Below are 27,380 nucleotides of genomic sequence, written 5' to 3'. Positions count from 1 at the left end.
TATATCAGCAATCTAATATAATTTTTATTGAATTTTACTGCGGGACAATTTTGATGTGTGAGGTGTAACATAAAAGACTAATAATGTTATAAAAAATATAAATGACTAAAAGTGATAATTTGACAAACATAGGGATCATTTGTGATAAAAACCCACTCCTCCCACCATATTATGATATTGCCCAAATTTTAGGCTCAATCCGAATTCAATTGGTCATAGAAATTGGTCACCTCAAGTTCGTAGTTCATAATATAAATAGAGTGGTTGGAGCCTTGCATAGTTTTAGTGATTAAAATTTCACTCAAAACTCACCAAATGACTGAAATATTGAAGCAAATGTTCTCAAGGCTTATTGCTTGTATGCCGTCATACTCTTTCACTTTGACAGAATCCTGAGGTTTCTTAATAAATGTTTGCTTATTTTTATGAGATTTAAACTTGCTCCAACTATTCTTTCCTCCTCAATGCCAGCTTTTCCTATTATTTAGGCTCTAAGTTTTTCAATTTCTATTTTGCGTTTAGGTCTCTAACTTAGGTTGGGATCTGTGTGCAGGTTCTCTGTTTTATAAAATCTCGATAGACCAGCCATTTGCAAGCAAGGTGGGGATGTGATATTAGTTTTGTACTAGCTGCTGATTTCATTTAATTTTCAGTTTGACAGGTTGTGCTTTATTTCTCTTTTCAATTGGGATTGTGGGTCTGGATTTTGTATGTTGTCCGTTGGTTATTTTCTCTGATTTGGAGGTGCTCTTTGTGGTTATTTTCTCTCATACATAAACCCCTGAATTAAGGTACCTATCTGTAGTTACCAAAATCAATCGAAATTCAGTTCAATTGAATTCTGCTGTGAAACCCAGAAAGAGAGAAAGAAAGAGGGAAAGATTGCTAATCGGAATCACAATTGCAATGGCAATGTCAGTGGAAATCGGAGGAGGGACATTATCAGAGATATATCAGAGGGCCAAGAAGCTGTTGCTAAGAACAAGAGATGGCCTTGAGAAGCTGGAGAGATTGGAGAATGCAGGCGGCATCGACTCCCCGGACCTCTCCACGTCTGTCAAAAGAGACATTTCTCAGATCCAGTCCCTCTGCTCCGAGATGGACCGCCTCTGGCAATCTGTTGGCGCCAAATCTCAACGCGATCTCTGGAAAAGGTTGGTGAGTTGGTTTTTTTTTCTTCATTGATCCCTTGAACCGTTATTTGGGTTTGTCATTTTGCATTTAATTATATTTGGACTTGGTTTTTTGTTCATTAATTCCTTGAGCCTTGAATTGGTGTTGTGTCATTTTTGTATATTATAATTGTACTTGGAATAGTGTTTTTTTCCTCATCAATGCGTTGAGCATTGAGGTGGGGTTTTGTCATTTTTGTGTATTGTGGTTGTAATTGTAATTGGGTTTCTTTAACTGGATCATATTTTGCTTCTTGTAATGCAGAAAAGTAGAACAAATAGCGGAAGAGGCTCAGTCCTTGAAAGAAAGTCTGGATAAGTATAATTTGAGGAATCAGAAGAGGGCCCAAGAAGCCAGAGAGAGAGCGGAGCTGCTTGGAAGAGCTGTATGCAATTTTCAACCCATTTACTTTTTGTTTACTGCCTCATTTTGATGTATGCCTTTTGTTTTATGCCGTTGTCTAATGATGTAGAATGGGGAGGGTGCTTATGTTTTGAGAATCTTCGATGATGAGGCACAAGCAAGGGCGTCAGTTCGTAGTTCTTCTCGCATGCTTGAAGAAGCCAGTGCTACTGGGGAAAGTATTCTCAGGAAATATGCAGAACAAAGGGATTGGCTAAAGGTATCACCCATATTTGTGTTAACTGTTATGCACCTCACTCTGCACCAATTATTGAAACAAAAGGGATAGTGAAATTGCCATTTTTTGTTGAATATAGTTAAAACATTCATTAATAAGCTTACAGTTAATGGTAGCTCTTCTTTGATATTGCGCACAAGGAGTAGTTACTCAGGTTGCATACCAAATTCCAATTACTACGATAGGAGAGTTGTGGACTGTAAGAAAATTGGTTGAGTTCACGCTTGAGATTTTACTGTTTTCAATAGTCGAAAGGCAGGATATGATTCATAACTAGGGCAATCCTTTTAGATGAGTATGCGACGCAGGAAAAGAGAGAGAATAGCGAGGAAGTAGAGAGACTAGGGAACTAAAACAATGATCAAATTAGGATAACCGAAACCAATATTTTCTCTCTCTATGCATAACAGAAGTCTATCAGTCACCAACTATCATAAATACCCTGCAACTAAGTTCTACATGAAACACACACTGAAAACTACAATCTTACCACCCATCCATACAGAGAAAATACTTTGATATAATATAGCACTTCCCTGGTTGTAGGATTAAAGATATGATGTATTGTAACCAAAAGACCTCGGGTGGCTTGACCTTGAGCCCTTTGATACATTGATGATTATTGGAATCCTCAATTGCCTCAAAATAAAATTGAAAAAGAACTCTAACAATACTTTGATATACCAAGAGAATTCCAGTGGCTTAACTCACTGACCTCGGGCACTTCGCTGTATTGATGACATCTAACCTAATATTATATATTGTTTAAAGAAATGAGAAGGTTGGTCCACATCAAATCTTTAAATCCTTAATATTGTTACAATATTTGCACTTAATTTAATGAGTTTTTTTATTTTATTTTATACAATCGATTGAATTTTTAATCTTCTATCTGTCCATTTAGAATTAATTTTGTAGCAATTGGAAGTCAGGACATTGGAAATTGATTTGGGTAAAAAGAAAAAGAAATCCAAAAAGCCAATAGCTATAGAATTTGTTTGATACATAACAGTTAGTGATGCATTACATGTTTGTTGCTACTAATGCTTGTTGAAATGATGGTGAATCCTCTGTTGACTTGTTTCAGAGTGCACAACGAAAAGGACTGGATGTCCTGAACACAGTGGGTCTCTCTAACTCTGTATTGAAGCTCATTGAGAGGCGGAACCGTGTCGATCAGTCGATCAAGTATGCAGGCATGATTCTGACAGTTGTCATTGTTGTGTATCTCATATGGGGGTGGAGGTGATGATCTATGCTTGAGATGTTGCGAGCCTATTTTGTTTCTATTTTGTGGGAAGATGATGTAATTTTCTTTTGTAGTTTGGCCTCCCATTTGAACGAGGCTAACAAGCTTGGTCAAGGGCATCTTTTAGAAGACGAACTTGTGTAAATATGAATTTTACGCCCAGTGGTGGCATACCTTTTATTTCATTATTTTGTCTTGACGTGGATGGTTTAAATCTCGAGTCTGAGGCCAGCTGTTTGTTAGGACAAGTTGTTGTGTAATTTGTAGACCCACACTCTCATACACCACTGTATATATGGTCGTTCGGTTGAAGATGAAGTTGAAATATACATCTTTCGTTTCAATTGTCAAAATGATGTTCTTGCATTGTATAGATTTTATCTGTGTATGGTTGTCAAATTCAAATGGGCACTAACTTTTTATTTATTATTTTGGTAATAGTCTATGTAGCTATACTTTCATTTCATTAGATAAGGTCCTAAATTCGAATCCCTTGAATTAACAAGTTCCGAGTTGAAGCGTGGCAGCTATGTTAGATTGGATTTCTTTTATGCATTAATTCTGGTCGGGCTTTCATAGATTTGATAATAACCCAATATAAGAATGGCATAGACAGGAAGGGTTAGGTAAATTCAAATTATGTTATATAATTAAGGGAAAATTGTAGAGAGAATTGGAAAGTAGAGAAAGACAACTTCTATATCTATCCTGGTAAGACCTCTTTATTTATAGGTTTACAGTGATAAGAAGACATTAACAACTCATAAATTACTAGCCCATAACGGTGGTATTTAATGTATAGGTTGCATAGAATTACGAGTGAATGCTAAAAGGTATTGTGGTCATCCACCAACTCATGCATTTACAACACTCCCCCTTGGATGTCGGCCATACAATTGACATAGTTGCCTCATTAAAAACTTTGCTCGGAAAAACCAATGGGACAAAACCTAAGCAAAGGTAAAAAGAGTACAACATTCTTTTAGATCATTGATATGGTGTTGGACGCACTTATGTTGCCTCGTTAAAATCTTGATAGGAAAAACCTGGTGGGACAAAAACATAGTCGAAGGGAAAAGAGTACAACACGCATATTTCGTATATGTAGAAAATTGTTGAATCCTCCCCTTGATGAATTACTAGCTCTGATGATGACAAACTTAAATTATTTGCAGATACAACACAAATGATATTGGTATCTCATTTTCCTCATGCAGAGCAATTTTGGTAATGCTTTATATAAAAATTTCTTCAATATTGGAGGATGTATGTTTGTCATTCTTTTGAATCCTTGTTAAGGTTAGAGTAATACCAAAAATATCTAGACTATTTTTAAAAATTCTTTCACATTAACAATTCTTAAAATAACATCATATTCTATAGTATCATCAAAATAATAATATAAGCAAACTCATACGTTACCTTTATGAGGATAAGAGTATAAAATTGCATGATGTAATAAGTTATTCATATAAATTTTTGTATACTATGCTAGCATGTCATAGGCTCTTCAAGAGACTTAAATATTCTAATAACCTTTTTAAAAATTTGAATATGTTGCAACAATATTGAACTTGAATTCGAATTCATAACTCAATCAATACACTCACTTTAGGCAATTAGATCATTTTCATTTCATGAAAATTGAGTATAGACATTGAGCTTCAGGCTCCTTAACGTCTTAGAGATTTTCTTTCAATAATTTATACAATGTAGGACATTTTGCATCTCTCAAAATTTATTCCTATTTATTCTTCAAAAGATCGCTTCTGGCGATATGCTTAACTTCATAATATTTTTAGATTTTCATATAAATGAAAGTCTCCATAAATATACAGTGAACATGCTTCGTAAGAAGAAACATGGCTGGATCTACATAATATATTAAGAGAATATCATAAAAATTTCATGTCTTTACATGGATACATTTTGAAATATCAAGTGATTTTATTTCACTTCATCACAAACACCAATTTGTAAACTATATAATTTCATATCTTTTTGTGTTTGAAACCTAGGTCCATTTCTTCCACGTTTTCCAAAAATATTCAATTTTATTGGACTACCTCTTCCAGTTGGCTAATCTTTCTTTATATTGTCGACAATCATAATAAAACGTGGATCAATATCATCATAGCCCTTTATAACTTTAGTACGTACTATATATAAATAGTATAATTGATGATCATCAATTTATAAACCCACATTTCTCTTTATGCATGCATAAGATATAGACATTTTTATAGTCACTAGGTACCCATGCCTCTTCAAGGGCTTTCATTGTTTTCTAATGGACTTATGTCTTCTTATAAGACTGTATCTCTTCCGAGATCAAATATATAGGAAATGTGGATATTTCATGTAGTATTATATTATTTGGGCTGCATGAAACTTTTAATATAGTCTCATCTTCAACAAAACTAATTGTGGACTACTTAGGCACAAAACTAGATAAATCATTTGCCACCACTTTAGATTGCCTAATTAGGAAATCAATATTTTGATGTGATTTGTCACTTGTACTGTGTTTTTAAATGCTTCTAGCACTTGACTTGCAATCTTCTAGATTGCGGTTTCTTTTCTACCTTACTATTAGGTGACACAAAATTTTGATGAAACAATAATGAATGCATTTCATAGCAATTCACGTCGTTCTTGAGGAACAATCTTTTCTCCCCCTAACAACGGAAAATTGATCTCATCAAAATAATGCTATTTGATTGGAGTGGTAAGTGTTGTCCTTCAGGGACCAAATATAAATAATATAAAGATGATAACGTGAAGCAAAATCTCCAGGTTTGCTTAATATATAGTAGTAACATATATACCATGGTCTCCAAAACTATTCAATCAAAAAATAAAATTTTTACATCATAAAGTACAACAGATCAAAGAACTTCTTGTTCTTATCATAAAATGAGTTCATAAGAAGCAAATTATGATTAATATGCTTTTTGCACGAGACTATAAATATCAGTCATGTTTGTTCATAATTTCAACATTAACTCCATTGTGTGTATGTATGAAGCTATGTAAGTTTCTTCTGGAACTAAGTAATATCAAACATTGTAAGTATATAATTTGACCTGTCAATAGCTTTTGGTCAGGTTTGCAGAACCTAATATGACATTTACCAAAATGAGTCGTAATTAAACTCAAAAATAATTTTCAACTCAAATAGTTGTGTGTGTTATTTCACTAACAATAAATATCATAATTCTGAAGGCTTTGTCATACAACAGCCTCCCTTTATACTATTTAACTTCAAAAACATTTTACTTTTGGGATAATGTGTAAGTGACATTTTTTTCTGAAAATGATATAGAGCTTACATTCACTTCAGGAAATTATGTAATGCTTATATTTCTTCAGAAAATAATACATCCAATCATATGAAATTCGTGGATGCATAATAAAGACTTTTTATTTACCAACAATTGAAACACATCATATTTTCCATATTGCTACTGCTTGAAAGGATAAATTTATTCCTTTATGCTCTTCCACATTACAATCCTACTTGGATCTCTATTTTCTTTCTTATTTATATATATAAGGCAAGGACATTTTAAAAAATATCCACTTTTAGGATCCATGAAAAATAGAACCAAAAAAACCAAAAAACCAAAAAAAATTCATTGAACTTCTGGTTCATATAATATACTTAAAACATTCTTTGTGGACTTAAAATTTCAAAATCCATAACTTCTAGTTTGGAGATAACTTTTGGTTTAGAATACAAATTAAATACCCAAAACTTCAGGTTTTGATTAAAATGTATAATCAAAACTGCAGGTTTTGAATTAAGTGTGTCATTGCAAATAGTTCAGATTTATATAATCTCAAATTAAATTTTGTATTTCAAATATATATAATGAAACTTCTAATTTCAACTAATTACATAACATTGAACTTTTGGTCCAAATAAGATATAAATAAATAATTCACAAAGACAATAAAATAGTACTTCAAAAAAAACTTACAATAATAATAACACCGAGTTTTAAAAATAAAAATAAAAATGATTAAATATGAAACATAAAATAGAAGATAAAAACATGATATGCCAGATTGAGCATGATAAAGATAAAAGAAAAAACATCGTTTGATTCTGAACTTCAGGTTCAATTACCATTGTATATATGTTATGCCAGATTGAATAATATATATATTTCTTTTCAATCAATAAAAATAAATTTAAATCAGAGATCCAGATAATGAGCTTCAGGTTTAGATCTTTGTGTGGATTCAAAGCCCCCAATTCATTTATTCTTCAATTGAAGCATTGAATGTGTTTTTTTTTTCTTCATAGATTTAGAGAAATTTATGGAAAATAAGAAAGATGTAAGGGTCATGCTTTGGTCATCATCTTTGCCTCTCTTAACATTCTTTTTGATGTAATTAATTGCATAAGTTATTTTTGAACTATAATAAAACAAGTATGTACAGTATTGTGTATGTCAAATTCTCAAAGTTGGAATTGACAAATTCATTATTCTTAATTTGGGTTGGATTTCGATTTCTTGTTCTTTGCTTTCCTTATTTTAATTTTAGCATTTAAAATAGATGACATGGCATGTGACTTGAAAAGCCAAGATATCAGCCACATCAATTTGTGAACAAAAGTTGGTATATAAGTTGGTATCTATGACATTATTGTCTTGTAATCGCTAATTCAATAATAATGAGCAACTTTAATGGTCATCTGTCATATCCCCACTTTCTATCATAGCATTGCACCATACTCTCTTACCAAACTATGTTCTAAAGAGAGTCTGTTCTCTGGCAACATAGTCTGTTTTGAGCGCCCATAGATGTCGAACCTCTTGAACAATTTCCAATTAATAATTTAGAGGTCACTCGGGCTAGCCCGGATCCGTCTCAGACGCTTACAAAGAAGGAAAAGTCCCCGCTCACTCTACGGCTAAACCCGAAGCAAGCCTGAAACAGTGTAGCAAGACCTTCTATCCTTCCATTGAGGTCAAACCTCTCCATTTACCCGTTATTTGTCAGACTTGATTTTGTAGACAAGTGTCTGTCTACCATTTAACAAAGGAACTCAGCCTTCTCGTCACGCTTCCCGACAACCTGCTTTCTATCCCCCCACCATTCAGTGGAAGAAGAGGGATCAAGTCATGTAGTCTCCAATCCAATCCTTGCTCCCGCAGTAAGTCTTTGGTTGATCCCCATGTTTTGGTTTTACCTCATCTGATAATAGAAATACCTCTGCAAGGACTCCATCTCAACATCAATTCGCATTTGATGGCTATTTTACCTTAAAATTTTCATTAACGCCTTCCGCTTGTAGAGAAACAGAAAGCAGAAAGAGAGACCAAGGTGCTGACCCATAGCGGGGCAGGCTCGTCTATCCCGATTGGGATGATAAAGACTTGTCCTTACTTGAATTAACACTTGAATGAAGGAATTATTATCGCTTAGCGCTTGTGCTAAGGAGGGAAATGTCAATAAAAAGAGTACCGGTGCACTCTTCTTGCCCGGGCTTGGTTTTCAGACTTGAACCCTTCTTGTCGGAGTGAACGGGGTTGCCTCGTTTCATGGTTATCTTGTTGAATGTCCGTTGAATCGTATATAACATATTGTCTAACTAAAGAGGTTGGGAAAGAGCTCCATACCTACCGATCTTAGCACATAAATGCTTGTGTAAGAAAATGGGTCATTCTTGTATATGTCCACTAATTATGCATCCCCAAGGAACTCTTATTAGAAGGTCATATCCAAGTCCATAACTTATTTTTTTAATAGAGTATCCCTTTGACCACAAAGAAAGAAGTTTCCTCTTCTGTTTATTAGGAGGGCTTTAGCCCACCTATGTTAGCAGGACATTTCGTGCAAGAATTGGGTTTGAGTTAGTGCACTAACTAGGTCATTTTTTCTCCCCTAATGGCTATATCTTTGAGGCAACCCGGACTAATAGCAACCGATTCTAGTAAATAAGATATTATTTCATAAAATTGGTTGTTCTTTCTCTCTCTTTTATTCTAGAGGAATTGAGTCGTTCATTTCTGTCTAACTTCACATCGTCTCACTACGACAGCGTACTATCCTAGACCTTCGTCTATCCCGAATTGATATAAATTCATAGTTAGGTTAGCCAGCGTGGTAACCTCAACAAGTGGGAGGTTCTGCACTTTCCCTATCATATGATTCTGCCAGGCAATTCTATTTTATTCATTCTTCATTCAAAACCATCTACTCCGAGGACCCATAATCTGACGATTCTTTCATATGATTTTTTTTTTTCATGAAATTCGACATCAGTGATCTATGACCATCCTTTCTTCTTTCCATTCCAAAAAGGAATGGTTGGTATGCGGCCCGTCCTTAGAAATCCCAAGCGCGGTCCATCCTTAGAAATACCCCGGGAATCCCCCTTTTGCGATTGTTCCAAAGCGTGCTTCCGTTTCTTGTTCTTCGAGCTCAACCGGTCATGCTTCTTTCTCAGTTGCGCGATTCCTAGCTACTAGATCTGGATGTAGGTGAGTCTGATTGTTCTGACTTCTACTGTTATAAGTTGCCTTAAGGCGCCTTCCAGTTCTAGCCTAATAGGGGAACTTTCCGGTGAGGAGGATCTTCATTTAGAAGAAGAAAGAAAAACCTACGTATCTTTTCGCCTGGAGCTAGGGTCAAAGATCAATCCAAGCTAGGATAAGCTCTTGGAAATCAAACCTCTCCTTTGCAGCTAGGTCTGTTCGGGCTACGACCCTTCGAGTAGGGCAATTCATGAGCTGCTACCTCAGTCCAATATTGGGATGCATGTTATGTTTAGATCCAAGTTCACCGGAAATTGCTTTAAAGGGTAGATGTAAAGGGGATGAGAGTATGCATATTGGCCTGGAAGTTTAAAAAAAGAAGCACAATTGCATCTGATTTTGCATCCTAACTTGTGGGCCCTGCTTAGTAGTGCAAGAGGAGAGAAGGGAGAGGAAAGAGAAGTTAATAAAATCTGAGCATTTGCACAACACGCAAAGCTAGTATTCATCTAGGTGTACACAAAGCTAGACACGTGAGACCCAATGGCGGATCTATAGAGGCGTAAGGAGGTGCAGTTGCACCTCCCCTTGCTGGAAAAAGCCATGGTGGTGGCTAGGTTTGCTCCTTTGATTTGTGTTGATGGTGCCATTTAAAAAAAAATGACTAAAATGACATCGTTTTGGATCAGGCCTTAAAATAATAATAATAATACTAATAATAAGCCTAGTCTTTACTCCACGCCAAGCCACAAAACCTACAATCAAATTAATCCGTATACGAATACAATAGCATTCAAAGTTCAGCGGCTCAGAGTATTTAATCCTTGAGTTGAATTGCTTTTTTTGAAACTAGAAGATTTCTCTTTGTTTGTTGTAGATCCACAAGATGAACTCAAGCCACTTTGCTTCTTTTTAAAAAAATAATAAAAAATTCTTTTCTTATGGTTTTGTTTTCTTCTAGGTTTTTTTTTTAATCTTCGGTTAGTTTGTTCTTTTCTTTTTTGTAGTACAGTTTATGATTAATTTTTTTGCTGATTTGGCTCTCTATATATTCGTTTAATCAGTAGCAGACTCGAAAAGGCTGCACAACGTACAGCTTGAGGTATGCATTTTGATTTGTTTATTGAATTAATACTTTGATATGCATTTCGATTAGATTAAGTGATATTGATTTAAATAAAATTAATTGATGATTCAATATGAATTTTGGTATACTAATTATGTAATTGATATGCTGTATAGACTATAGTCAATTAGAAACAGAGCTAAGATCCTTATTTGTTTTAATTATACAATTATGGAACGGTACTTTAAGAGAAAGTATCTAAATCTTTATTTGAATAATTATGATAGTTCTAATCCTCCTTCAAATAATCCGGATAGCCTTTTAAAATTGTCCCTCTTGCAAAAATCCTGAATCTGCCATTGGTGAGACCATTGGAGGTTGAGTGGGCCTTTGATGTTAGGCCATTAAGTGAAATTTTTTTATATTTTTTTTTATATACAATTGATAATCTACTTTTATTAATCTGAACTACGATGAGAATTAACTCTGCAGTAGAGAAAGACATCAACTCTAAAGAAACTTGGTTAAGCTATATATGTCAATAATTTATATTAGATGAAATCATATCTTATCGGAATTTAAATTTTTTTACATCCATTTGTTTGGTTATAATAAAAATTTTAAAAAAAATTAAAAAAAATTATAAAAAAAAAAGCTAACACACACAAAAATAATTTAAAAAAATTAACACAAAAACAAATTAATACCTAAAATTGAATTTACATCTCCGATTGAATGTAAAACCACATTTACATCCCGTACATCCCCAAGTTTACATTCCCCGTTAAAGTTGCTTTGAGCCATCCATAAGTCAGTCAATTTAAGTCAAACACAAACAAAGGAGAACAAAGAAATCTCCCAAAGGAGAGTCGTTTTCCAGTGAAACGGAACCACACAGACAGTCCTATCCCATGTGGCATTATCACAACTAATCACGTAAACAAGACAAGGGTGAAAACCAGATGCCACGTGTCACATGTCCATTTAAACTCATAGATTTCATTGGATGAGATTATATCCGGTGTGAACCAATTGTAACTCCCACGCATCTTATCCGTCCACCCCTTTGTGGTGTCTCTAAAATCCTAGTATACAGAGACGGAGAGAGAGAGAGAGAGCTCACTTCCATTGCCAACATTCTGCTAAAACTTCAAACTTTGCTCCAAAAATGGCAGCAGAGATGGCTCTTGTAAAACCCAAGTTTACTCCAAAAATGGCAGTAGAGATGGCTCTTGTAAAACCCATCACCAATTTCAACAATGTGAGCCCAAAATTTGGAAGCAGCAGAGCTTGCTCATACAACAAGTTGAGCAGCACAATAAGAATGTCTGCAACTGCACAGCCCACAGCCAAAAAGTCCCCAAAGAAAGCCATCAAGGAGACCCTTTTGGCACCAAGGTTCTACACCACTGACTTTGATGAGATGGAGACCCTCTTCAACACTGAGATCAACAAGAACCTCAACCAGGCTGAGTTTGAGGCTCTGCTTCAGGAGTTCAAGACTGACTACAACCAGACCCACTTTGTGAGGAACAAGGAGTTCAAGGAGGCTGCTGATAAGCTCCAAGGCCCCCTCAGACAGATTTTTGTGGAGTTCTTGGAGAGGTCTTGCACTGCTGAGTTCTCTGGCTTCCTTCTTTACAAAGAGCTTGGAAGAAGGCTCAAGGTGAAATTCTGATTCAATTATCATCTCAATTTGCAGAGTCAGATGGGGTTTTCGGTTAATTTGCAAGTTGGGTTACTGTTTTTTTGTTTGTGGTAGTTAAATTTTAAGAGGATTTATGTTGCAGAAAACCAATCCAGTGGTGGCTGAGATATTCTCTCTCATGTCCAGGGACGAAGCCAGGCATGCTGGGTATGCAAGCATTTTGATTTTGTTACTCTTTAATCAATATTTATTAGAATGAATGACCATAGTTTCGTACTACTGCTGCAGGTTTTTGAACAAGGGCTTGTCTGATTTTAATTTGGCATTGGACTTGGGGTTTCTGACAAAGGCCAGGAAATACACATTTTTCAAGCCAAAGTTCATCTTCTATGCCACTTATTTATCTGAGAAGATTGGATACTGGAGATACATTACCATATACAGGCATCTCAAGGAGAACCCTGAGTACCAGTGCTATCCCATTTTCAAGTATTTTGAGAACTGGTGTCAGGATGAGAACAGGCATGGTGACTTCTTTTCTGCACTGATGAAGGCACAACCCCAATTCCTTAATGACTGGAAGGCAAAGTTGTGGTCTCGATTCTTCTGCTTATCGGTAACTTCTTGCTCTCAAGATAACAATTATTTCTTTAGCCATGTAATGTCACAGCTGCACATGTAAGAATACACTTTCTTGTTTGCAACCAAAACCAATATGTGTTCAGAACAAAATATTTTATGGGAAGTTGCCTACCCAAACAACTGAAATGGTTTAGCATCAAGTTACATAAGGTTGCTCAGCTATCCTTCAACTTCTGTTCCTTCATACTTGACAAATTTATGGTGCAGGTATATGTGACAATGTACCTAAATGATTGCCAACGCACAGCTTTCTATGAAGGCATTGGGCTCAACACAAAAGAATTTGATATGCATGTTATCATTGAGGTGAGCCTGTGGTTCCATAGTTCAAGATTACCAAACCTTGAGAGCAATTTTTTTATTGTAGTTCAAGATATTAATGTTTCTAATATGCCAGAAGCATCCTTCTTTCTCACAGCTATAATTTTCAAACTTTTTTTGAAGAAAGGTAAATCCTCTTAATTCCCTTCTTGGTTGCCAAGATGATGAGGTAGAAAGAGAAAAATCAGAATTTCCTTGTATACCTGAGTAGTTGCAATATCAAAGTTTGCACTCTTTTTCATTTACACTCTTGGCAACCAATATGGAGGTAAGAGGTGATATTTATCGTTTGTTAAACATCCAATCTCTTGTTAGAAGCATGCTAACATCTAGTCTTCGTTCTGGAAGATCATAAGACTGCCTTTACTTCCCTTAGCTAGTTGGACATGACAACTTTTGTGCCAAGGGTTCAATAGTGTATTTTCTGTTTACGCAGACAAATCGCACTACAGCCCGAATTTTCCCAGCTGTGCTTGATGTTGAGAACCCAGAATTCAAAAGGAAACTGGACCGCATGGTGGAGATTAACCAGAAGCTGATTGCTGTCGGGGAGAGCGAAGACATTCCCTTGGTGAAGAACTTAAAGAGGATACCTATGGTTGCTGCATTGGCCTCTGAGCTTCTGGCTGCATACCTTATGCCACCCATTGAGTCCGGATCGGTTGATTTTGCTGAGTTTGAAACCCAACTGGTGTACTGATTTTTTTGTAAGACTTCCCTCTTATCCCATATGATGTTAGCGCATAATTAGTATGCCTACAAAACCGAGAAGATGTTGTCAAGTTATCAACACTTGTTAACATACCCTTTGCTTCATAACATTTATTTTTTTAATGTAAAAATGGTTTCCCTTTGGCAATATTCTTGGTCATATGCTTCAAATTTCTAAGCCTAAACCCTAAAACATAACTTCCATTAATCCACGGTGATTTATTTTTTATGAAAATAATTTTGTCTATACAAAAAGGAAAATGCTAGAGGCACCAACTTTGGGCACCAAATCTCTAATAGAGCGTGGGTCCGGTGTATTGGCGGGCTCCACCTCTATTAAAGAGTTTGCCCAATGCCCAAAGTTGATGCTCTAGCACCACCCATACAAAAATACTTCGACCCGTTTAATTCATGGCTTAGACGTAATAAGTATGAGATTTCATTCCCATGTTCAGTAAAAAGATTCTTGGGAATGTGATACATGAGTACCCCCTTAAATCTAGCCAGGCATTTTAGTGCAATTTTTTTTATATAAATGATTAATGACTTTTTGTATTTATAAATGCATTTTAGTAAAATAAAAAATAAAAACTTATTGGGAATGTGATACATAAGTTACAAATACATTTTTTGTATTTTTTTTTTTTTTGGGTTCCTTTGTGTATTTCTCATTGTTCAGTGGAGAATTGAACAAATTTGATTCATATTATTACTACATAAAGCTAGGGGTGGTTGCGGTTCGGTAACCGCAATTTTACTCAAACCGCAAACCGACCGATTATTTTGCGGTTTGGTGATTTTGAAACCGCAAACCAACGCGTTTTGCGGTTTATCATGAAACCGCAAAATTCGTCGATTTAAATTAGCGGTTTAAAACCGCAAGTTCTCAAGCATTCACAAAAATATAAATTCACAACCTAAATAAATAAATACACAACCTCAATTTCTCAAACATATATAAATTCACAATCTTCTCAACTTCTCAAGCATTCACAACCTAAGAAAATTAAAGTTACAATTTCAAGCATTCCAATTAAAGTTAAACTTCTCAAGCATTCCAATTTCAAATTCTTTAAAGTTACAAACCAAAAGGAAAATGCAAAGCAAAATGAATTAAAGTTACAATCAAGAAGAAAAATCCAATTCAAAGTTAATTAAAGTTACAAATTAAAAGGAAAATGCAATGCACCAATGTTACAAACTAAAGTTACAAACTCAAGTGTTGGTGGTGAGTGGATTTGAAGAACCCCGTTGTGTTGTTTGAGCACCAATGTTATTTACAAATAAAACAACATAGTTTAGTACATTTTATTATAAGAAGAAGCATAAATAACATTAGCATAAATAAACCTAATTACTTACAAGTTGTCATATGTTCCATTTCCTTGTAGAATTCAACCTCATCATCCGTGCGGCTATACTTTGCGGTTTGCAGTAATCGCAAGTTTTGAAAATCAAATATCAGAACCAAGAATCGCAAATGCGGTTTGGTTTATCGCGATTGCGGTTTCATTCAGATAAATTATCGGTTGGTTTTTGCGGTTTTTCGATTTTTCGGTTTAAAATGCCACCCCTACATAAAGCAAATATGGGAATGAGATTACTATGTATTTCTCATTGTTTTTTTAGCGTGAGAATTGAACAAACTCGTACTTTTGGACCACCTATCATTAACAGAAGACGCTTTGTCAATCATTATAGAGCAAATGTCAATTTCAGCCCTAATACTTTAAACGATTGAGATCATATATCTTAAACTAAGGGATAAAATTGTAATTTCAATTAATATCTCTCATCTAATATTATTTCCCAGTAATTTATCTTCATAACATCCATCATGTTTCAACACACATTGTGTCAACCATCTGGTAAGTTCTAAATAATTGTCTTGAAAATGAAATTAATCTAATCTTTGCTTCCATGCAGCTCTCATAGCAGTATTGTTAAACAAATCAAACCCCAAATGAAAAGTTTACATTTAACTTAGCAAGTCTCAGCACCCCATCCAAAAACAAAACAGAAAAACAAAAAGCCTAAGTGCATATGAGATAAGTCGAAACACATGGTCGTAGCAGATGTTTTTTTTATTTAAATTTTTTTCTTTTGTCAAAGTTTGGAAGGGGGAGGCGAGATGTACCATTAGGGTTCAAACCTGAGATCTCTAATCTGCATGCAAATGCTCTTACCACTAAGCTATGGACCCATTCCCGGATGTAGCATAGGTTATATATACATTATTAAATATCATATAGCAAACCAGAAAGAATATTATCCAATGAAACTTGAAGCAAGTCAATCCAGATTTTCTTAAAACTATGGAAAAACCAGCAGTATGTAAGTCATCAAAAAGGCAAAATAAAATAAACACTACTGAACATTAAACCACTATTGAACACCATTCCTTGCAGATTTCTGCATTATTGTAAACACAGGAAGACATTTTACAACAATCATGAGTCAGAATTTTATCAAGGGACGCTGTAACTGTATGAACTCTCCTTTGCTTTCCAGCATCAAAGTGACCAACTACTGTAACTGTATTAAGAAAAACGTAACTGCTTACCTAGTTTCTGACTACCATAACTACTGAAACAAAAGATCCTTTGGAAACCGAAAAGAAAGATGCTTCATGAGCAAAAGCCCTAGAAGAGATCAGTTGCAGCCAAACCTGTCATTAAGGGACGAAGGTCAAGTAGAATACAGAATAAGAAGGATAATTCAGAAACGGGACAAGTAACACCAAAAATTATACTAAACATGACATGTACACAAAGCTGAGGGATGTTGAGGAATATCATAGGATTTCTTTTCCAATATGTTTTCTGTGGCATTTAAAAGAGTATTTCATATCACACTGCACTTAAAACTAGTATCAACAAGAACAAATTTTAAATTATCAAGGGTGATGAGTGTAAAACAGTTAAGACATGTTGTTTCCTATGCCAGTTGATTAAACCAAACAAGCAAACTAATAAAGATATAGTTTAGTATTTGTCCGCATTGCATTACTCTTCCATTAGATAATCATGTTTTCTCTCTTTCTTTTTGCTTGTTCTTTATGTTCAGAAAAGATGGAGCATATGATTAGAAAGCTCAAAAAATCTCTATTTTCGCTGCATATTTTTTTGTTATGTTATAGAAGAACCAGTTAACTGAAGATGCAAGTCAAAAACTCAAAATAACCATTTTTGACGCTGACATAACCCACTTAAGTGACTTACTAATATAAGGAACTAAAGTTTGAGGTCTGAAAGTATAAGAAACCTACATTTAAAAAATAGACAAAAAAAAAAAAACTCAAATGAAAATATGGAAATAAAATAAAGTTGAGAAACCTTTATGCTTAGAAAACAGGTGATGTGGTTTTAGGATGGTTATTTCCACAATCAGCTTCCTCATTTGCTCCATCCAAGGAAATGGTGCTCTGTACAGATGCTCTCAATTCATCTCTCGGATGTGAGCTTCCCACAGAATCTCTCACTGCATCCCTTGTAGTAACACTTTGCACAGATTCTGTAATTTTATCTCCATCTATTGAGTATTTCACAGATTCTTTTGCTTCTGTCTGAATGGGAAAGAAAGTGTCAAAAGCAGGTCCTCGTTGTTCCCCTGCATTCTTCAAATCATCCTCCAAATCATCATAGTCAAAATTCAGCAAAAGGTTGGGAATTGGAAAACCATTGTCCTCCGCAATGCCAGTTCCCATTTCAATATCAATTTTCTCCTTTGAGCCCATAATACCTTCATCAAGATTTGGAGTCACAGATCCTGCGATCATCTGTTCATCCATTTCAATGAATGATCGGAATCTATTCATTGAAGGAGGGATCTTAGAGAAAAAAACTTCTTTGATGTTCCACATCACTCCTTTGTTATATGGGTTCTCCTTCTTATCATATCGGTACCGGAAGTTTTCATATGTTGTCTGTAACAGAACAAGAATCAGAGAAATAATATTAGATGAGAATGTACATATCGTCTCTGTGTGTGTAGTAGGTGTTATATTCAAGACTATAATGCCCTACTTATTTAAACTGTCATTTATTTATTACAATAATATTATTTTAAGGATTAAGTATCTCTTCCTTTTTTTCACACTCTAGCTCCCTCTTTCATGTTCCTGTTATTTGTTTCTTCTATTGTTATAATCTCCATAAATAAAGCCTACTTCTGATTGGAACATATGATTCTTGTTCTGAAGAGAAAGCCTATCTTTAATAGCCCATCAGGAAAGCATTTTAACCAAATCTTTAATACTTTAATCAATACTATAAGCGAACGTTCTCCATTTCCTTAATCAATACGTTATCTGAAAGAAAATTATTATCACTTGATCAAATCAAGTAATTCTCAAAGATATATATAAAATATTCTTCTTAGTAATAAAATCACAATCTCTCAATATTCTTAACCACGCATAACTAATAACGATAATATTTCCTTGATGTATGTTTTAATTAGGTTTATGCATTATATACTTTATATTCTAAACAAGAGAATGATTTACTAACTAGCTCTTGGTCTAGTTGTATTCCTCTTCCCAATGGAGGAGGCCCCAAGTTCGAATCCCCTCCCTTCTTGATTTAAAAAACTATTAAATTATTTTATCATTTAAACCAAATGCAAGAATATGTCAATGTGCTAGTACAATAGATACAGGCTAGAAAATTAAGCTAAATGCATATCGTACTAGATTAACTACAACACTGCAGCTTCACCCATTCATTTTTTTGGGAGGCGAAGCCATTTGGCCCAAATGTCATCAGCTAAGATCTCCATAGACAAGATTCTTAGAGGGAGAGAAAACCAATCAGATTATATTATTTGCGTATTTAGTTTCAGTATATCATTGAGCAAGGTCACCTGGTTTGTGCATATCAAGTAGGAATGGAAGATTGTAAGGCCACCAACAAACCAGATAGCGATGAAGCAGTACACTAAAAGGAAATCTGAGAGGATATCTTTCGACACAGCTTTTGGAATACCGCCTTCTTTAACTACATTTATCCAAGAGAAGACAAAAACATATATGCACAGGATGGTTGAGGTTGATATGAACATGAAGAAGAACCTATAGTTACGCTGCAACCAAGCATATAAGAGGACAGTTAGTTTATGAGTAGACTGTACAATGAACAATTATGCAAAGATTTGGACACCAAATAAATTGCAACCATATACTTGATATTCAAAACAAGTTGATTCAATTATAGTTGTCTGACAACAAAACTACATGCGGTTCACGTGTGTGCAGTTTCCAGCTAAACTTTAGATGACTTAGTTACAGAGCCCAAAAGGGTGTCAAGAGAAATGGGGTAGTACTGTATAGCTGGTGAGATTACATGGAAATAAATCAGGACTATCAATGTAGACTCTCCTTTCAAACTAGTGTGAAAAAGTTTAAACACGCTACCGAAAAAGTAACTTCGAGAATTTTAGTATCTAACAAATAAATCTGTGTCAAAGTTTCAAACGATTTTGTGCTGTCAAAGTAAACCTTTGCAAGGATCCCAAGATATATTGGATTAAGTGCTAATAATAAGACTGAAGATATACTTAGACAGCTCCAACTACACAGGTATAACATTCCAGCAGTCATACAAATTTTTAGTTTGTTCCTACTGCAATTCTTGACCGACAATTCCTTTGGTCTTTGATAAATATCACTACAGTCAGCCACCATGTTCAAAAGAGCTAATGATGTCCAGGAAGGAAACCCACGTAAAGTTATCAGTTCACTTAGTTGTACCCTATTCCAATTTCTCATCACAGGTGGCATAAACATAGAAGATACTCTTTTACACTAATAACTTACCATTCCAATGCATTGGCCAACCCATGGACAATGATGATCGAATCTCTGAACGCAATTGTTGCAGATAGAACAGTGAGATACACGAGGAGGGCGATAAAGCAAACAAGTATCACAGTACTTCACTTTTACTGTGTGACCATTTACAATGACATCTTTGGTTCGTGGCAGTTTCAAATGAGGAGTTCTTTCATTAACCCACTCCATTGATGGGGTAGCTAGATCAAATGCTTCATCTGATTCTGGAGGCCTTGAATTTCGAGGGACTATTCCAGGATCCCTACTAGAAGTCAAGAACAGAAATGTTAAATCCTGCACAGAAATGAGCTAAATGTCAGATTTCTATTTAAATACCAGAGCAATCAACAATTGTAAGAACAGAATGTTCAATCATATTTAATTTATATCAAGTGATTGAAATCATATAGTCATCATCTTAGTCTTCGAGAGTGATAAGGCTGCCATTGGGATGCAATCCAAGTGTCTGATGGCTTAGATCCACAACCACAAGAAAAGGGAAACAGAAGTCACATACAGAACATTTTGACAAGTTAACATCCCTGTGATATGTACAACGAAAAACGTGATCTGGTACATGAAATAAAAAAGAATCCATATTGCAGAAAGAACAGACTCATTCCAAAGACTGATTGGAGAAACGGAGATCCCTTAACATTTGAGGTCTAGACACCCTTATTGATGAGGACATCTTTGTCAAACCCATTAGGGTTTACAAACGAAAGAGATGGAAGAGGGAATTATTAATTAGTTTCCTAATTTATTTATTAGTTCCTAGGTTCTCTAAGTTTTCCAGATTTCATTAGGATTTTTAGTTTTTCCAGATTTCAGTAGGATTTTTAAGTTTCCTATTTTATTTGGATTAGGATTTCTTTCCTAGAATAAGTTTAATTTTCCTTTTCACTCTAGGGTTAGATTATTATAAATACCCTGTCTATGTAATTCATTATGGAGTTGAGTTGTTGAGATATAAAGAAAAGTTTATTTTCCAGAGATTGGAGACCACTTGGTGTGAAGCCAAACCACTGGAGTAATTCCAGACCTATCCCTTTTGTTCTATTTTCTGTTTTCCATTGTTTTTGCTTCCGCTAAACTACCTAAATACTCAATTCACCCGTATCCTACATCACTTATACTCCTTCAGTTTGTCATTTAAACATTAGTACATTATCCAAGGCCAAATCTTGCTGATGTAATGCATCATTATCCATCTGAAAGTTGCCTCACATTCAAAAGCTTTGAGCTTATAACCATGTCCATCGTAACAGCTTTAGCGCTATCTTCCTTCGAAAAGGTATTGGATCTAATCCACGGGGAATGGCTGCCCCATTATGTGTGACGTACTTTTCAATTATAGTAGAGAAGTTTATATTCACTCAGAATGGCTTATTACGTAGCATTAAATCTGAAGACAGAAAGAACAATGGTAAAAGTACTAAGGCATCATCAGTGGGCAGGTGTAATTTTTTTGATTGCCACTTAAAGCAAAATCCACATTCATATTTCCTTCCCAAGACCGATGTTTTCCAGGACAGCCACAAGTAGTGGCATTTCTGGTGAAATAGAGGCTTATGTAAATAGCCATACAGTATTTATTTGTTTTAATGATCCTCATGGCCTAATAGATGTTTTCCTCTACTTTTAAGATGGGAATTATCCTATGGATGCTGCTATTAATTCCAAGGCAAGGATTCAAGTTTTGAGTTTCAATAATAACTTAACCAAAACTAAGTTGGTAGACTACTGAGATCTAACTCTTAGCTATCTCATAAGAAATGGTGAAATAGAGGTTATGCAAATAGCCACATACAGAATAGGCCTCTGACTACAAACAACTGTGTATAGAAAGAAAAAGAAATAGAAAAAATAATAAAGAAGACTTACCAAAACAGTAAGGACTGAGCCAACAATTAATACAGGATACCAAAGACTGTAATCTGTAACATTCCCCTTTTTGATTTTAAAATAAACCTTTATACAAAAGGCAACTGCTGGGCCGGCAACAAGGAGTGTGGACAGAAGAAGAGATGCCACATCAGGACCAAAAATTAATCTCCCGCCACAGAAAAAGTGCTGAAAATATCAATCAAAAGCCCCATCAGTAAAAGTACACCAAACAGGATTTGGGTTTTAACAATATTCAAACTGGATTTGGACATTTAACAATATTCAATAAGTATACATGTATGTCAACTCCTGGCCTATCTTCAGCCAAAAGAATAGTTCATAAAGCTTTCATTAATATATGAAAGATATAGCCAATACAATTACAGAGAAAGGGGAAACATAAACTTAGGAACAGATGAATGAAAGAAACAAATATATGACCTTACTGGCAAGAATTTGAAATCAAGTATTTAACCTGGACTGCGACCCAGAAAGATATGTCTTTTGTTTCTAGTCATAAATATAATCAGGAAATAAGTAAGGCCTTCTCGTGCCGCAAGAGAGGAGGGGGTAATTAAGTAAAGCCAGTCCAGCTAGAGTGCATCTTAAAAACAACTGCCTCACCATGAATTTAAAGACAAAAAGACATACAAGAGAGAGGAAAAAAGATGATATATAAAGAGATTAGTCAAATTCATAATATCATCCTCTTCTCTCAGTAACAAAAGCAATACACGCAGAGAAACCAATACAATTCAGGCTGATTAAAAAACAGTCGCAAGTCAAGAACAGTAAACCCAATTAGAGAGAGAGAGAGAGAGAGAGAGAGAGAGAGAGAGAGAACTCACATTGCTTCCTTTCCAGACTTGGTATAGCCTCTTGGGTTTATTCTGTGCCATACCATCAATGGATAATATGAACCCAGATGCCCAAACTCTTCTATTCTCAACTCCCAAACCCTATGTTCATCACAATTCCACTTCCTCCACTACAAAACCCACAACACCTTAAGAAAACCAATTCAAAGCAAATAAATGGGGTTTGTAAGTTTTACATGATGTACCTGTAAATGAGCAATTGAACACTGAGAGAGAGAGAGAGAGAGAGAGAGGTTTTTGGGTTTGGGATCAAAACCAGCTGCCTCTCTGCCCACCACTTTTTCTTGAGACGGATTATACCAAGGCAACAGAGACAAACAAGATTTCTCTCTCTGTCTGTGTCTTTCTCTCTCTGACTCTCTCTCCCTCTCTCTCTCTAACACGCTGCCAACGATGACATCCGGGCGGATGTTCCAATTTCTCGCGGCTTTTCCGCGCCCAACCAACATTTTTTGTTTTTTTTCTTTCAAACAATTATTTATTTTCGTAATTATTATTTGTTGATTATACATCAACTATTCAATTGTATCAATAACAAATTAATCAACTTTGGCAACAAAAAGACAAACAAAATTAATCAGTATTTCTTTTGCTCTCTTTTTCGCATCAATATTGCTCTGCCACTGCCAGTACACCAGTCTAACCAACGTGCTGTCACAACTTTTTTTTTTTTTTTTTGGGGTATGACTCGTTACAACTATTTTTTCTTTCTCGTCGTGCATTACAATATTCTTGTTCATAAATTACATACGCGTGTTCTTTTTTGTTCTTTTTTTTTTTTGTTCTACATTTTATTTTATTTTTTTAGTGTTAAGTTTTTCTTATTAGCAGACGATTTTTTAGAAGAAAAAATCATTACTAAGAGCATCTACAATCATGTTCCTTATTTTTTAGTTAAAATCTGACTAAAACCACATAGAAGTTATATTATGAGCTCTCTGTAAAATTCGAACTCCAATCATACTCCCTAGTTTAGAGTCATGTGGACCCACCCCAAATTTCGGAATCATAGCAATTCATAATATTTACAACATCAAACTGATGTCGGGCTCACTTACTAAAAAAGAATGAGACTTTGTACCAAAATTTTAGCAAAGTCTCTCCTAAAAATGAACTTTCCCAAATAAATTTAACTTGTTTAAACACAATTATAACTCAACCAACAGCATGCACAAGATAATAACGTGCAATTTACATAATAGGCATTTGGCCTTACAATCAACCATAACATGGGCGATAATAGAGCATATCTACGAAATTCAATTACAAACGAAAATGAAGTTCAACGGAATAGAAATAAGTAGAAGTTTGCCCTACACAAGCTTGGGCTCGGAAGTTCACAACTTGGTACGCCCGCTCGGTTCAAGACTATTTACTGCCTTGGGAGGGGGGCGCAAAACAAAAAACGTGTGAGTGGACAAAAACAGAATTTCATTATATTTGAAAACAACATATAATAATTCCACCGTTTGGAAAATGATATAGAAAACATGCATTCAAAACCAACATAGATTTATATATAGCTAAGTCAAAACCAAGGCAAAATCCATATCTCATAAAGATATACTAATATTCATCCCACTCAAAACCTTTCTCATTTTCCTCATACTACTCTCTCAAAACGCGTGCCTATTGGTACGACGAGCGAGGAAATATCCTCACTAATAAACAAGAATGAAAATATAGGTAGATATATAATATATATCAATCTATATAAGTATGACCACTACCAAACTTGTATCGGGGAAACAATCCAACTGGGGGATTGTTTGATCAGACCACATGGAAGAGGCTAGGAAATGAGCCGTCCAATAGGGGGATTGGGCTCACCAGCACGTATAGCAGAATCCTCAATACTCATAGGTCTATGACAAGTCCTACGAGCGCAAGACTAAACCCACTTAAGTTCTACGAAACACCCCGTTGCCTGGGTTCCGACATATCCAAGTATCCAATTCCAGTATTCCAAATCTGGGGAGGTACATAAGGTAGTGCTTATAGCACTCAAAACTAACATAAATCACAACTCACTCACAATCCATAACCTCTTTCCAACAATCTCATGTACCCAAATCACATTCCCAAGTATAGATAATCACTCTCAAAAATAGCATACATCCATACAAAATAATCACAATCCGCAAATATTTGAATATACTTCTACTTCATAACCATATTATATTCAACATTTGTAAATAAATAATAACTCAATAATCCAAGAAATCATTATGCATATTTTCCCATCCTTGAAAATAATGAATATTATTTAAAACAAAGCCCACTCACAGATAGTCTCACGTTGCTTAACCCTAAGAGGGTCCCGCTTGTTGCGTACAAGGAGCTGGAGTACCTATTTAAGAACACGAGGACTACATCAATTAAAATACTCCGGACGAGAACTTTAAAATAAATTCTTAATTTTCTCAGGATTCAAAGTGTATGAATGACGAACAAGAAGTTCCTAAGGTTCAACTACGGGTTTTCGAATGGTGGAATGCCTTGGGAGACGCTCGATCAACCTAGTGGTCAAACTTCCCAAATTTGGTCAACCAGGCTTGCAGGGCCCACGACCTTCGATTTTCTATCTGAAAGTTCCTATGGGTTCCACAAAGCTTACTAAACACGTCCTACAAGTTTGGTCCATATCGAACGGTCGGAACGGATAACACAATCGGACGGTCACCGTTTTTCTTAATCTTTGAATCATGAATCAGAGCATCCAGGATTCCGATTCTTGATCCGTGAATTCCTACACGATCCTAAAGATACCTAGATCAACATATATGGAAATGGAGTCGATCTAATGGTCCGAACATATCGAACCCGGATAACGCCTAATATTTGTATATCCGATCAACAGTCGAACGATAACTAAATTTAAATATGAGCATACCATCATGCTTGGGACGACAGGAGGAACATTTTAGGACCAAATGGGCCACACAAACATGGCCCACGCATTGGCAGCTAGTGGGTGGCTTGAGAAAATTTCGGTGACCGGAAAATTATCAAATCACCCAACAATACCTATACCTACGTGATCAGGACAACAAGTGGAGCAAATTTTGTTCTTGGACCATGGTCAAAAAGTGGCCGAAACCAGAATTTCAAGCGGCCAAATCTTTGATTTGAAAAACGAGTTTCAAAACTTCAAAATCGATCCTAACCAACCAAACCATTAGCTAGAACTCGTTGAAAGGATGAGAAAGCATACCTAGATTGACAAAAATGGTGGCCAAAATTGTCAAAACGAATGCCGGAAGTTTTGGGTCAAAACTGGTAGCTTTTCTTCTTTTTCCAACAGCGGGGATGGGGTGAGGTGGGAAGAGGGAAGTGAGCTAGGGCTGGCAATGGGTCGGGTCGTGTCGGGTTCGTGTCGTGTCGGGATATTAAACGTGTTAAGAATGATCAACCCGAACCCAACCCATTTAATAAACGTGTCGTGTCGGGTTCGAGTCGTCTTTTATCGTGCGGGTTTCGAGTTGTGTAACGGGTTGATAAATAATAACATGCATGTTACAAAAGTCACAACTGAAAAAATTTAAATAAAAAAAAGAGAGGAGAGAAAATATAAGGAAAAGAAAGAAAAAAAAGGATAGAGAGAGGAGAGAAGAGAGAAGGAAAACAAAAAAATAGAGAGAGAGAGAGAGAGAGAGAGGAAAGAAATAAAAATAAAAAAGAGAGGAGAGAAAACTAAAGAGAAGGAAAAGAAAGAAAAAAAGAGAGGAGAGAAAACTAAAGAGAAGTAAAAAAAGAGAGGAGAAAAGAGAGAAGGAAAAGAAATTAAAAAAGAGAGAGGAGAAGATAGACGGAAAAGAAAGAAAAAAAAAAAGAAAAAGAAACATTATAAATATCAAAAGACATAGTATATAATCACAAAGTTGTATCTAGCATGGTGGATAAGATGTTGGAGAGTAATGAGGATGGAGGGGGTTCGAAACCCCATATGTGTGTTTTGAAGTCTCTATTTCCCTATATTTTTTCGCAAGTTGGCGTGTCTTACACGGGTTGACAAGACCCGTTTAATAAACGGGTTACACATGTATTTTAACGGGTTGGCGGGTTGACCCGAAACTCACCCGTTTAACGGGTTGACCAAAATTATCCAATTATTAATCGTGCGGGTTCGAGTTTTTTTCGTGTGGGTTTCGAGTCGTAACGGGTCGTGTAAGAAATTGCCACCCCTAAAATGAGCCAATCACTTTGGTACTAGTCTCGCGAAAATTGGTGGCGAAGTGGTGGCAGCAGGCCAAAGCGTGGCGGCTATGCAAGGGAGGGGTTTGTTCATGTGAGAGAGAGAGAGAAGAATCATATTTATATTTTTTTAAACCCAACTTCAAAATATTTACAATTGTGCCATGACATACATTGATCGTAACTTTTTCGTTACAACTTCGATTTGAGCACACTTCGCGTCTACGAACTCATATCTACGAGATCTACGTCATGTTGCCATTCAATTCCCCAAAATCCTACCATATTAAAAAGTAACCAAAATGACCCTACCCTTGAGGGTAAAGTTGTAATTTCATAATTAAATTAATTAATTAATTAATTAATTTAAAAGAATAATTAAAATTGGGTCGGGATGTTACAAGTCATAAACACATAGAAGTTATTTTAAGTTTTTCTTATTAGCAGAGGTTTTTTTTCAAAGGAAAAATCATTACTAAGGAAAGATTACAATAGAGCAGTTACATAAAGTAAGCTCAAAATACTTGGGTTAGAGAGATCTAGGCATAGTACACCTTTTTTTTTTTTTTTGGTCATTTGTTAGGTAGAGGGAGGGGGGAGTATTATATTGGGTTTCCCAAAGATTATCTCCTATGAATTGAACTTGAGTA

General features: G+C 35.4%; 3 protein-coding genes across 12 annotated transcripts; 2 read left to right on the top strand and 1 right to left on the bottom strand.

Moving 5' to 3' along the window:
- The first annotated feature begins 281 nt into the window (after positions 1 to 281).
- Positions 282 to 3,415, top strand: LOC148914994 (membrin-11-like). Of its 8 annotated transcripts, none has more exons than XM_089043616.1 (6): positions 282 to 397; positions 554 to 661; positions 806 to 1,154; positions 1,438 to 1,558; positions 1,646 to 1,795; positions 2,901 to 3,415. In XM_089043616.1, exons 3-6 carry the CDS (start codon positions 907 to 909, stop codon positions 3,060 to 3,062), a joined length of 681 nt encoding a protein of 226 aa, XP_088899742.1. In that variant the 5' UTR covers positions 282 to 397; positions 554 to 661; positions 806 to 906; the 3' UTR covers positions 3,063 to 3,415. The 8 variants fall into 8 exon arrangements, with proteins under 8 accessions (XP_088899742.1, XP_088899740.1, XP_088899744.1 ...); XM_089043614.1 differs by having other exon boundaries at positions 293 to 397; positions 554 to 600; XM_089043618.1 differs by having other exon boundaries at positions 298 to 397; positions 554 to 600; positions 858 to 1,154.
- An 8,269-nt stretch (positions 3,416 to 11,684) lies between these two features.
- On the top strand, positions 11,685 to 14,089 carry CRD1 (dicarboxylate diiron protein, putative (Crd1)). Its single transcript, XM_008242384.2, has 5 exons — positions 11,685 to 12,285; positions 12,410 to 12,474; positions 12,556 to 12,883; positions 13,117 to 13,215; positions 13,667 to 14,089. Exons 1-5 carry the CDS (start codon positions 11,788 to 11,790, stop codon positions 13,928 to 13,930), a joined length of 1,254 nt encoding a protein of 417 aa, XP_008240606.2. The 5' UTR covers positions 11,685 to 11,787; the 3' UTR covers positions 13,931 to 14,089.
- Positions 14,090 to 15,435: 1,346 nt separating this feature from the next.
- On the bottom strand, positions 15,436 to 22,993 carry LOC103339104 (putative protein S-acyltransferase 4). Of its 3 annotated transcripts, XR_016122814.1 has the most exons (8): positions 22,722 to 22,991; positions 22,507 to 22,646; positions 21,656 to 21,844; positions 19,757 to 20,065; positions 18,805 to 19,023; positions 17,277 to 17,866; positions 16,505 to 16,609; positions 15,436 to 15,514 (listed from the first exon to the last, which is right to left on the bottom strand). XR_016122814.1 is itself a non-coding variant. In XM_089043067.1 (7 exons), the coding sequence occupies exons 2-6, from the start codon at positions 22,555 to 22,557 to the stop codon at positions 17,285 to 17,287; spliced, it is 1,263 nt and encodes a 420-aa protein (XP_088899193.1). In that variant the 5' UTR covers positions 22,558 to 22,646; positions 22,722 to 22,993; the 3' UTR covers positions 16,298 to 16,609; positions 17,277 to 17,284. The 3 variants fall into 3 exon arrangements, 2 of the variants coding, with proteins under 2 accessions (XP_088899193.1, XP_008240604.2); XM_089043067.1 differs by lacking the exon at positions 15,436 to 15,514 and having other exon boundaries at positions 16,298 to 16,609; positions 21,743 to 21,844; positions 22,722 to 22,993; XM_008242382.2 differs by lacking the exon at positions 15,436 to 15,514 and having other exon boundaries at positions 16,298 to 16,609.
- Positions 22,994 to 27,380: the final 4,387 nt, after the last annotated feature.

This window comes from Prunus mume, linkage group LG8, assembly GCF_029339155.1.
Source record: "Prunus mume cultivar Tortuosa linkage group LG8, ASM2933915v1, whole genome shotgun sequence".
Classification (NCBI taxonomy): domain Eukaryota; kingdom Viridiplantae; phylum Streptophyta; class Magnoliopsida; order Rosales; family Rosaceae; genus Prunus; species Prunus mume.
This window is presented reverse-complemented; position numbering and strand designations above follow the sequence as displayed.